We start from the raw sequence: 13,715 nt of genomic DNA on the forward strand, positions 1-13,715 counted from the left end.
TTCAACCCCATGTCCTCTGATTCTAAATGCAGCATCTATTCCAATACACCAATGTTGTTTCAGAAGAATGCCAATTAACCAAGTGCTGCAACAAGATTCAGATGTATGACCCCTGATTTACTAGACCGATGCTCTTACTGCTGGATTTCAGACCTCATTACATTCCAAGTGTGAAAATGTTATGGTTGGGTGTTGCCATGGATTTCATTGTCCTGATTTTTATGTGAGAATGCTTAGTGCTTCAAAATCTCTCTGAAATCTGTCAGTTACATCACTAAATTATGTGTGGCATGATGAATTGTGATGGAGTTGGAAGTCAAGAAGAACTGGATTCATATTCCATCTCAGACACATACTAGCTATGTGTCCCTATATAATTGACTTGCCATTTCTAATTCTCATTTTCCTCATCAATAAAATGAGGAAAATGTTATCACTAACTTCATAAGTTTGTTATGAGGATCAAATGAGATGATCCATATAAAACAAATAAAAAACCTTAAAGTACCATATCAATGCTGGTTATTAGTACTAGGAGAAAGTTCTATGAAATGGGGCTCAAAAGAGATGCAACAATTTTGGATCTACCACTAATGAGCTCTATGACCTGTTTGTTCCTCTGGACCTCAGTTTCCTTCTCTGTAAAGTGAAATGGTGTTGGACCAAGATGGTATCCTCAATTTCCAAATCCTATGATTCTAAATATGAAAGAAGGTTTGGTTTTGAAAGGTCCCTTACTACTTTATTTTTTTTTTTTGGTGAGGCAATTGGGGTTAAATGACTTGCCCAGGGTCACACAGCTAGTAAGTGTCAAGGGTCTGAGGCTGGATTTGAATTCAGGTCCTCCTGAATCCAGGGCCGGTGCTCTATCCACTGCACCAACTAGCTGCCCCGTCCCTTACCACTTTAAAAATTAGCATCCTATTTATCTTGGAGCAGACTTACTTGTAGAGCAGGACAAATACCCAGTAAATGATAATTTTGAGCCCAGATTATGCCACTATGGGATTCTCTTTTTGTTTTCTTTCTTTTTTTCTTTCTTTTTTTTGGGGGGTGGGGCAGGGCAATGAGGGTTAAATGAATTGCCCAGGGTCACACAGCTAGTAATTGTCAAGTATCTGAAGCCAGATTTGAACTCAGGTCCTCCTGAATCCAGGGCCAATGCTTTATTCCCTGCACCACCTAGCTGCCCCTATGGGATTCTCTCTAACAGAGAAAGAATAAAAAATTTGTAGTTTGTCATTTATGTAGAAATAAAGCTGAAATTATATGAACACCTGTATATCCCAGGCACATATTTAGCAAAAGACTAAAGCCCCTTTTCCACAGGTTGAGCATGCAATATTTGTTACTGATTGGTTGTCACTCTTCCCATTCTATGGTACTGATAGGGAGCCAAAAAAATAAGCAGAAGCTAATGATATCTCCTTAAACTTTATACCATATAGCTTGTTCTCCCCCCCCTCTCTCTCCCTCCCTCTCCTTTTTAGTAAGTCAAAAGATTTTGTCATCTTTATCCCCACTTTTCTTTCTTGTTATTAATGTGATATACATTATATGTGAAGATGATGCTAATGTCCCAGTCTTAATGATAGATAATGGAATTTGTACAACACTGCTTTCATTACCTGCTACCAATCATCATGGTGAAAGTGTGTGTGTGTATGTGTGTGCACATGTGTGTGTGTGTTGAGTTGGAGGCTAGGTTGAATTTATAGTTATCCATGGGTTCAGCCATTCAGAAGAATCCTTTTGTAGCCATCAGTTGAGGAAAGCATAGCAGCTAAAGCAATAGCCATTTGATCCCATTCTGCATACTTTTTTATCACTGACCTGTGACTTTGCCTCTGAAGCCTAGTTTAGCTAAAGCTATTTCTTTGCTATTTTCTAACTTCAGAAGAGACTATCTATTGACTTAATACATAAGTCTCTCTCTAATAAAGACATTAGTTGATCTCTGATGGTTTTTTGTTTGTCTTTTACGTTGGCACTCTATATTGACAAGCTCTTGCTTCTACCTGCTTACTACTATCTTTATGTTTCTAACTCATTTTCCCTTGACTTATTTGTACCATGGAAGAGAGACAGGAGACTAGTAAACAAGGGCTATTGCTTTACAAGATCACGTGGGATAGGGCAGATTCAAAATAATCTTTTTCCTAGTCAGCCAATGATAAGTGTGTACCAATAATAATAACTTACATGGCATTGTAAGATTCACAGTCATTTCATCAAAGTAATCCCAGGATGTATTTAGGATAGGTAGGAGGTAGGTAGCACAAAAATCATTGCACACATTTTTATAAATGAGGAAATAAATCCTACAGAAGTGAAGCAATTCATTCTTAGTTACACAGATCTGGGATTTGAACCTGGTTTTCCCAACTACACATCTAAAATAATTTCCATGACCGCAGACTCTCCCTCACCCTGACATTTTATCTGTGATATCCCTAGCTTCTAAAAAGCATTGCTTAAATTCTGATAGAAATCATAATATAGAGACCTGAGTTCAATTCCTGTGTCAGATCAGTTTCCTCTTCTGTAAAATGTGGGTAATAGTAACACCTACCTCAAAAAGTATTTATGTGTCTCAAATGAAATAATATATGTAATGGGGTTGGACCAGATGGTATCCTCAATTTCCAAATCCTATGATTCTAAATATGAAATAGGGTTATGTTTCTGTTTCTGTAAAGTGATTTGTGAACCTTCAAACACTAGGTAAATGTTAGTTGTTGACTATTATAGGTCATAACAAGCTGGAAAGACTTTGAATGTAAGCTTTAACATTGGAGCGTGTGTCAGTCATGCAAGGAACAGTCTACCTGTTTTAGAGAAGGTCCTTATCAGAAGGAGAGTTTCATGAGAGTAATAACATTTTGAACCACAACAGTTCATGAAACCATTTACTAAAATATGGAGGACCTGTGATCTGCCTCATTGGAATGACTACTTAGATCAATGAAATCACCAAGACCTTTTGAAGAATTGACATCACATAGCTTTCCTCCATTCCATGAGATGCTTTCAAGTCTTTTTTTTTTCCTTGCCAATCTTTAAGTTACTTGGACTCAATCTACAGTTTCCTATTCTTTTGACCATAAATCCTCCTTGAGTTTAATTAGGGATTCTATGCTATGTTCCCTCTTATATCCCATGGTGTTTTACATACACTGTGTACTTTATAATATTTGTTTAATGTATGAGTTTGAATGGTTTCAGTAGTTACTCAAGCGGTTGATTCATAAATCTCCATTACTACTTTTTTGTCCTCAGTCCTTAAGTATTCTGTCTCTGTTTCTTTCTCTATCATCTACCTATCTACCTACCTATCTATCTGTCCGTCTGTCCATCTATCTGTCCGTCTGTCCATCTATCTATCTATCTATCTATCTATCTATCTATCTATCTATCTATCTATCTATCTATCATCTACACATCTATGTAGGCACACATATGTAAGTGTGTGTTTATGTATATATTCATTATATTGCCCAAATTTAACCTAAAGTTGACCATTCTAAAAACTAAACACTTTAACTTCTTCAAGTTTCACCATTTTTCCAACTACTATATCAATAGTTTCAATGAGACTGCTTATATGCCAAATTTGGAATTATTTTTAAAAAATCATTTGTATTTATGTTTTACAACACTTACATTCCCTCTACATTCCTCCTTTTCTTCCTACCAGAAAGTTATTCCTTATAATCAATTTTTAAAGGAGAAAATATTAGGAAAAACAATGAACACACAAAAAAACACATTATGTGCAGTGTCTCAAACCTGTGGACTCCTACTTCTGCAAAAACAAAAAAAAAGAGTATGAGGAAATATATTTTTCTATTTTTTTCCTTTGGGACCCAAGCTTGTTCTTTATAATTTTGCAATATTCATTTTTTATTGTTAATGGTTGTTGTTCTTTCCCTTTATCACCTGTAATCATTATATATACCTCTTTCCTGGCTCTACTTACTTCATCTGCTTCATCTTGCATCATTTTACACAAGTCTTTCCATGTGTCTCTGTATTTATCATGTTCATTACTTCTTACTGTACAGTAACATTCCATTACATTCATTTATCACAATTTATCTCTTATAAATAAAAAATAAAAACACAACTACTTTGTTTCCAATTTTTTTCTGCCACAAGGAGTAGTACTATAATAGTCTTAGTGTATATGAAGCCTTTCTTTTGTCAGTAATTTTGATTAGGTATATACATCACAGTGGAACCCCTGGATCAAAGTATATGGAAATTTTAGTCATTTTATTTGAATAATTCCAAATTCCTTTCCATAATGGTTGTGCCAATTCCCAGCTCCACTAATAATGCATTAATGAGCTTTTCTACAATCTCTTCAACGTGAACTATTCCTGATCATTTTCATTAATCTCAATTTACTGGATATTGGGGTGGAAATGTTCATGTTGTTTTGATTTTAATTTGTCTTATTATTAGTGTTTTAGAACATTCTTTCATTTTTCAGTTTTTAAATTTGTATGTCTTCAAATTCTCAAATATATCCGTCTGCACTGTTTAAAGAGAAAAACATATTATTTTGTTCCCCCATATCTCAAAGCCTTTCCCCTCTCTAGCCCACTGCCATTGTGCAGCTAATAATCTCTAGCTAGATACTTCTGGACTCTAATATGTTCCATTCTGGATATTGCAAGAGCTTTCTTATGTCTTCTAGTTTATCTTATATGCATTCTTTTTAAAACAAATGGTAAAATAGTTTGTCATATAGGGAAAAGAACATCCTTGGTTCTAGTCTCAGTTTTGATACTATCACTATCACTATGCCTTGAGAAAACCTTTAGCCTCTATGAACCTCAGGTTTCCTACCTGCCAAATGAAGAAATTGAGTTAGAACATCTCTCAGGTCCTGCTTAACACTATGATTACATTACTCCTAATTAAATCTTGAGCTGAACTACAAAATAGTGTGTCTATCCTTAGAGAATGTCTGTAGGAATGGCAAGAACTCTAAATATGCAATCAGAATATGTAATGTCAAATCTTATCTCTACTACTTACAAGCTATGTGATTCTGATTAAATTACTTAAATTCTGAACTTCAGTTCCTTTATAGTTAAAATGGGGATAATGATACCCATTTTACTTAGCTAAGGTAATCATTTTGTCATGGACATAAATGCATTTATTCTTTACTTACTATATTCTAGGTCCTGTGATAATGTCTATTGATATATGTATGTATGTATGTATGTATGTATGTTATGTATGTATGCAAAAATAGTATTTACCAGGGGCAGCTAGGTGGCACAGTGGATAGAGCACTGGCTCTGGAGTCAGGAGTACCTGAGTTCAAATCTGGCCTCAGACACTTAACACTTACTAGCTGTGTGACCCTGGGCAAGTCACTTAACCCCAATTGCCTCACTAAAAAAAATTTTTAAAAAAACTGTATTTACCCTTAAGGAGCTTACTTTCTTCTCTTTTGGCTCAAGGTCATACAGCTAGTAAGTGTCAAGTGTCTGAAGTGGGATTTGAACTAAGGATGCAGGGCCAGTGCTTTATCTACTGCACCACCTAGTTGCCCCTAAGGAGCTTACTTTCTAAAGGAGGACAACACATATAAAGGAGCTGGAAGGGGTACAGGTATCTACCAAAATAACTAATGGCACAATGGATAGAGTGCCAGTGTCACCAGACCTCCAGTCTAGTGATGGATTCAGTCCCTGAGACTTTTACTGTTGTCCTACTGACTTCAAATAATATTTATAGAGCAACATAGAATTGTGCTGCTAAATGTTTAACAACCAGGCTCTTAAAGGAGGAATGGGGGAGATGCACACATTCTTTTAAGTTTAATATGAAATATTAGCACTTTCTTAAGTCTAGACTAACAATCAAACAGTAAATCAAGACCTGATTTATGGTATTTGCCAATTGCGGAGGTATAAAAGCTCACACTGAAAATTTAAGAGTTCGGTATCTCCAACTCCCTCCAGCACCCCCTTGCATGGATTTCATGCCTGAGTCACTGAAGGTTAAGACATCAGAATAAAAATATGAACAGTCCTGGGAAACTATGACGTTTTTTGTTTTTTTGTTTTGTTTTGTTTTGTTTTTTAGCGAGGCAATTGGGGTTAAGTGACTTGCCCAGGGTCACACAGCTAGTAAATGTTGTGTCTGAGGCCGGATTTGAACTCAGGTACTCCTGACTCCAGGGCTGGTGCTCTATCCACTTCGCTATCTAGATGCTCCTGAAGTTTTTAAGTATGAATAAACACTTAGCCTAGTACCTGCCATGTGGAAGATATCTTAATAAATTAATATCCAAGCTTTAGCTTGAGTGTGCTCATCACCAAGAAGTTTGTCACCAGTTTATAGGGTTCAAGCTGGAAAACATCTTAGAAATAAACCATCCAGTCTAAACTTATTTTTATATGGGGAAACTGAGGCAGAGAGATATTCAAAGTGGAAAACTTTGACTTTGAACTCAGTTCTTCTGACTCCAAATTCCAATATTCTTTCCATATTGCCACATTGTCCTGACATAGAATGATGACTTTTGGATAAAGCACAAAATAAAAACAAAGCCTAACTCCTCTGTATCCCAGACAACACACATTCCAAAGTGCAGAGGGCCCCTGAATCTATTCTGTAGTGACTGCCTTGTTTGCCCTGTAGGTGTTAGGAACAGATGTGACCACTAATGTAGACTCCAAGAAACACCACCGTCCATGAGCAGAAGGATGCTCCAAGAGTAATATGACCCATGGTCCAATGGGATATAGTCATGGTAGCTCCTTTAGTTCTAGTGCCTTCCCTCCATTGATTAATTCAAATTTGTCATATACATATATAGATATAGTTATATGGATATGTAGAGAGCTTGTCATAAACATATATATATATAGCATTTAGCACATTATCTAGCACATAGGTGCTTAATAAATGTTTATTGATTAACTGACTGAATGACAGAGACATTATTCCCTACCTAGTCAAAAGTGGTTTACAATTTTCCCTATACTGAATAAATCTATGGAGTACTTTTGTGGTAACTAACTATAGGTCGGGGCACTAAACAGGGTACAACTGCTATAGTTCAAGATCTGAATAACTGAAAAGAACTTTCATATTTAGCAAGAGTGCATCCATATTTATTAAGCACCCACCATGTGTCCAAGGTAGAAATATAAGCCATGAGGAACTTGACAAATATCCTCAAAAGAGGCAGAGCAATATAATAGAAAGAGGGCTCAACTTTGGTTAAGCAGCTACTTAGTACTTAAAAGCTGTGTGACCTTGGGCAAATTACTTAATGTCTCTGGGCCTTAATTTCCTAATATGTAAAATGGAGGGCATAACATTTCTAATCATTCCATCATAGGTTTGGTATGATGAGGGTGTTTTATAAACCTTAAAGTGCCAGACATGTGAGCTGCTATTATGCCATAAGAATTGAATCAAGATCAACACATTAATAAATAAAAAGGCAAATGTAAGTACTATGAGTCAAGTGACAATAGTTGGATGTACCATGGCAACAAGAAAGGGGCAAAGTCCAAGGAGGAGGCCATGACTAGCATCTCAGGAGGTAGCACAACATAGTGGAAAGATCTCTTCTCTGGGAATCTGGGGAACTGAGTACTATTGCTGGTTCTGTCATTAAGTTGCTGTGTGACTGTTAGCAAGTCACTCTCCCTCTGAAAATCTCAGTTTTCTCATCTAGAAAATGGAAATAACACTTCCACTGCCTAGATCACAGGGTTATTGCTAAGGAAAATGCTTTCTGAAACTTAGAGAACCAGAGAAATTATAGCTATTATTAATTCTAGAAAAACAATCAGGAGTGAATAAGCAGTAAGTTATGAGTAAACAGACAAATCAAAAATAGGCAGCTAGATGGCACCGTGGATAGAGTACTGGGCATGGAGTCAAGAAGAACAAAGTTCAAATCCTGTATTAGACATTTCCTAAGCGTGTGACCCTGGGCAAATCACTTAACCTCTTTTTACTTTAGTTTCCTCATCTGCTGAATGGGTATTCTAATAATAGCGCCTATCTGCCCAGGTTTTTATAAGGATAAAATGACATAATATTTGTAAAGTGCTTAGCATAGATTCTGACACATAGAAGGCAATGTATAAGTGCAAGCTATTCGTGTTATGATCAGACTGATTTTTGCATCTAATGATCCAAACAATGAAAGGGCAAGAAAGATTGAAGAGATGAAAAACAAAAAGGGAAACTGTATAAGCTTCTGACACTTACTTGCTATGTAAATGGGAAAATTACCTAAACTCTAAATCTTAATTTCATCATTTGTAAAATGAAGTTAAAAATCCAGCAATGTATGCAAAATGCTTTAAAATTTAAAGGACCAATTATATGTCTTATTTCTGTTTTTATAACTATCACCACCAATACCACCATCACCACCACCACCCTACTACTGCTGATACTGCTATTGCTATTCCTGCTGCTACTGTTATTAAGGTTAAAGTGTTTTTGAAAGATCAGAAGAGAGAATCATTTTTTTTTTTAGTGAGGCAATTGGGGTTAAGTGACTTGCCCAGGGTCACACAGCTAGTAAGTGTTAAGTGTCTGAGGTCGGATTTGAACTCAGGTACTCCTGACTCCAGGGCCGGTGCTCTATCCACTGTGCCACCTAGCTGTCCCGAGAGAATCATTTTTAACTCTTATTAAGAACTATGGGATTTAGGGAGAAAGGTGTGTTGGTAAATGTTTAACAACTAGGATTCTGGAAAATACACATATACATACATATGTATGTTTACTGTTATATGTCTGTGAGTATATATACTTCAAAATGCACATACGTAACACACTTCTAAGTTTAACCTGGATTATTAACATTTTATCCATCACTTTAAGTTTAGAAAACTCAACAAAATTATAAATTAGTTCCTGGTTTGTCGTGTTTGCTGATTTTAGAGGTATAAATAAATAGTCACAGGGAAATTTAACAATGAACTCTCACAAGCCAGTAAGAATTGACTCTATCACATCCCTATTCTGGGATCATGTTTCTAATTGTAGTTTACCAAATATATCCATGGCTACTTTGGACCCTGCAATGTATTGTACAATATAATATTTAAATACAGAAATTTTAAGTCTTGAAGAACAGTAGGTTACATATGAATGAGTCATTCATAGCTTCAGAGTAATAACTCTCAATATCACTGATCCAAGCCTAAGTATTGGCCTGAGACCAATCATTGGGAAACACCATAGTGGAAAGCTAAAAATAATTTTGAAGAGAGTAAATTAAATTTCTTCTCAGGCTCCCATCCTGATAGTGGACCAGTTTTATTTTCATAGCTATATCAAAAGATATATTAACATTGAATCACTACATTAAATCTCTTTAAGGAATTCAATCTCTCTCTCTCCCCCACTTCCCTCCCTCCCCACCCCCTTTAAAATAAATATTATTTAAAACATCTGACCAGGGTCATGTTTACTCCTCTATTTCAGATAGTGGCTCAGGCGGTCTTGTTCATGTGCATGAACACAGCAGGAATCTTCATTAGCTACCTGTCAGACAGAGCTCAACGTCAAGCTTTCCTGGAAACCCGAAGATGTGTGGAAGCAAGATTGAGACTAGAAACGGAGAACCAGAGACAGGTACCAAATGAAAAAAGCATATTTTAAAATTATTGTGTTGTATTTACTTCCATTCTATAATGTTTTCCCCAGCTTCCTTTGAAAACCAACCCAAGCTTCAGTATTCACCCCGAAGGCTTCCTTTTGTTATAAGATTCTCCCCACCCCCATCTGATGGAATATAAGTCCTTCAGTTTAGGGACTGTAATAAATGTTTGTTGAATGAATGAAGAAATGAATATGATTCCAGATTTTTAAACAGTTATTGTTAATTAATTGTAGCTGACAAGCTTTTTTCTCTTTTGCCTTTCGTGTTCTACCAAAAGTTCACATTGAGTAGTAGAATGTTAAATCTGGAAGTAACCTTAGAACATGGAATGTTATGGGTAGAAGGAACCTTAGAATAAAGAATTTTAGATATGTAAAGGAGATCCAGAGAGGTGAAGGAACTTGCCTAATTGAATAAAGTTAGGACAAAACTGGAATTCTAGAACAATGCTCATTCCATTGACATACTTCTGGTTTTTTTTAAAAATAAGATGTAAGAACCCTGTATTTTGGTGAGAAAAGTTATAGTCTCTTGTGTTGAAAATGTAAGGTATGCATATTCCCGATCTTACTACTTACCTTCTAAGGGACTATAAACCAGCAACTAACCCCTCATGTCATGCCAAAGTTTCTCTAATGTGGAAGTTGAGCACTGTGAAAGGTCAATGAGCGCTTGGTCACACATTTGGTCCCCAGAAGCCCATTTTGACATTCATGGGAGATGATTTTCCATCCTTGATTGGAGAAATATTGCTTTGTGAGTGACAGGGAAAATATTGAATTCATTGCAGTTCAGTGACTGGCTAAATGGTATCTTTGTTGCACAAGGCCAAGCATTTCACTCAAGGTCTGGCTTACCTCACCAGTAATTTTTTACTTGATGATCTTTCTTTTCTTCAGAAAGTAGGATTATAAAACCATAAGACTGATTTTGTAAACAAAACAAAACAGTAACAAACAAACAAACAAAATTGCCAAAATTAGCCACACAAAAACTATCCTTCCTACCACAATGTTGTCATTTTAGAAAGATTTCTGGAGCTCCTGTTTTGTGATTATATTCAGGCCTAATGTATGATGAGATCAAATGAAAGAGTAGATATTACTTTATATTATGGTAGCTCTAATCTTGTTTTTTAATTGAAAACACAAACACATATAACCCAGATTTTTCATATTTTAAATGCACCAGGCAATTTGAATATTTCTAAGATCAAATTCATCACCACATAATGAAGGTTGGGAAGGCAGTTTCTAAAGAGGGGCAACCAAGAGCTTTTGAGCAATGGAAATAGAGTTGGAATGAGTTGTAAAGGGGAGAATGGAAGAAGCCAAATACTAGGCAACTAATGGTGTTGGATCATGAAGTCAGGAATATCTGAGTTCAAATTGGCTTCAGACATTTACTTTACTGTGTGATCCTAGGCAAGTCACTTGACCTCTGACTTCCTCAGTTTCCTCATGTGTAAAATGAAGATACTTCCCAGAGTTATTGTGAAGATAAAATTAGATTTTATTTATAAAATACTTTGCAAACTTCAAAGCGCTATATAAATGCTAGCTTATTATTGCTGTTATTGATACTATTATTCATTTAAGTGTTCAAAATTTATAATTATTCAATTTTAAACCTGAAAGAGACCTTGGAGATTTTTTAGTCTAAGCCTTTTACAAAACTTATGTCCAGAGAGTATAAGAAGTGGAATCAATTCTAGTTTGTTATAATCACAATCTTATATTTATTTCTCTGGTTTGCCTCTGAATATTTCAACACCTCAAACATATGTTACTTCACTGGCGTGATTACTTTTTCCATGCATGGGAGTCAGTTTGAATGATGAAAACAAAACTGTGTTTAGAATCAAAGGAGTAGGGTTCAAATCCCACCTTTGATGCTTACTACCTATGTAAAAGGTCAAGCCTTTTAACCTCCCTGTGTCTCAGTTTCCTCATTAGCAAAAATGAACTAAATGGTCTTTGAAATCACTTGAAGTTTTAGATCTACGATCTTGTGATTTTCATTGGGGTACCAAAGCTGAAAAAATATGTATCATCTGGTATCCAGTCCTATGATGATGGATCTTTTTGAATTTGGGCAGACATTTCCCAAAATGATATGGAGAACAAAATTTATCATGTCATATAACCAGTGATTTTATAGCTTGATATAGGGTCTGTGAGAACTTGAGCTTCATTTGGAAATAGCCTTTTTACAATCCATGGTGATCTCCATGTTGGTGTAGCAAATTTAGTAGGGTTATCTATGATGTTTTCTTTTAAGTTTTATATCTTAGATTTTATCAGTACATGGAACCCTCACTATCAAAACTTCTAATAATTCAGGTCAGCAAATCACTTACAGCTTACAGTTTGAAAAGTCCCTTGGGTCACTGAAGGTTTAAATACTTGTATGTTTTAAAGACAGGATTTGAATCTAGGTCTTTCTGATTCAAAGATTTACTTTGGCTTGCCAGTATACTAAAGAGTTAAATTCAACATTGCTGTTTCTGCTGAATTTAATCATGTATCCTGATAGTTCAATGTACCCATGTTCTCATTAGATAACACTCTGTCCACCAGTTTCTCTTCATCTCCCACTCCTTTGGACTTTACTATCATGCCCATAGTAACCTGATTATCCTGCAATATCAAATTAGCCCTTCTAAACCATTATTAATTTGAGAAATATGAATTAAAACAACTCTGAGGTACCACTTCATATCTATCAAATTGGTTAATATGACAGAAAAGGAAAATGACAAATGTTGGCAAGGATTTGAGGAAATTGGGACACTAATGCACTGTTGGTGGTGTTGTGAACAGATTCAACCATTCTAGAAAGACATTTAGAACTATGCTGAAAGGGCTGTGAAATCATGCATGACCCAGTAATACCACTACTAGGTCTGTATTCCAAAAATATCAAAGAAAAAGGGAAAGGACCTTTATGTACTAAAATATTAACAACAGCTCTTCTTGTGATGGCAAAGAATTGGAAATTGAAGGGCTTCCCATCAACGGGAATGACCAAAAAGTTGTAGTATGTGATTGGGATAGAATTGTTGTTCAGTTGTGTCTGACTCTAAATGACCCTGTTTGGGGGATACTGGAATGGTCTGACATTTCCTTCTCTAGCTCATTTTAGCAATTAGAAACTTAGAGAAACAAGTGACTTGACTGTAGTCACATAACTAATAAGTATCTGACGATGGATTTGAAATCACAAAGATAAAATCTTCCTGATTCCAAGCCCAGTGCTCTATCCACTGTACCACCTAACTGTATATAATGGAATAATATTGTGCTTTAAGAAATGATGATCAGGATACTTTCAGAAAAACCTAGAAAGACTTGCATGAATTGATGCAAAAGTAAAGTTAGTGAACCAGAAAAAAATTGTACAAAGTAATAGCATTTTTCTACAATGATAAACCATTAATGATTTGGCTTTTCTCAGCAATCCAATGATCTATGGCAATTCCAAAGGACTTATGATGAAAAATGTTACCTGCCTCCAGAGAAAGAACTGATGGGGTCTAAATGCCAATCGAAGCATACTTTTATTTTATTTTATTTTATTTTTTGTTTGTTTTGTTTTTGTTTTTGTTTTTTGCAGGACAATGAGGGTTAAGTGACTTGCCCAGGGTCACACAGCTAGTAAGTGCCTGAGGCTGGGTTTGAACTCAGGTCCTCCTGAATCCAAGGCTGGTGCCTTATCGACTGCACCACCTAGCTGCCCCATACTTTTATTTTTTTTAGCAAATTTATTTTATTTTTTAATCATAAAAATATTTTATTATTTTCCAGTTACATGTAAAAATAGTTTTCAACATTTGTTTTCATAAGATTTTTAATTCCAAATTTTTCTTCCTCCCTCCCTCCCTCCTCCCCAAAAAGAAAGCAATCTGATATAGCTTATATATGTACAATCACATTAAACATATTTCTGCATTAGTCATATTGTGAAAGAAGAATCAGAACAAAAGGGAAAAACCTTCAAAAAAGAAAAAAAAAAACAACCAAAAAGTAGAAACAGTGTGGTTCAATGTGCA

The 13,715-nt window shown here is 35.6% G+C and overlaps 1 protein-coding gene across 2 annotated transcripts in view; it reads left to right on the forward strand.

Moving 5' to 3' along the window:
* The window catches only part of ADCY8 (adenylate cyclase 8), a 373,977-nt gene that overhangs the window by 62,554 nt on the left and 297,708 nt on the right, over positions 1-13,715 (forward strand). For both annotated transcript variants that reach the window (XM_043978000.1, XM_043978001.1), the window contains exon 2: positions 9,487-9,636. In XM_043978000.1, the coding sequence (XP_043833935.1) occupies positions 9,487-9,636 (150 nt within the window). The remainder of the gene's footprint in view (positions 1-9,486; positions 9,637-13,715) is intronic.

The sequence above is a fragment of the Dromiciops gliroides genome, chromosome 1 (genome assembly GCF_019393635.1).
Source record: "Dromiciops gliroides isolate mDroGli1 chromosome 1, mDroGli1.pri, whole genome shotgun sequence".
NCBI lineage: Eukaryota > Metazoa > Chordata > Mammalia > Microbiotheria > Microbiotheriidae > Dromiciops > Dromiciops gliroides.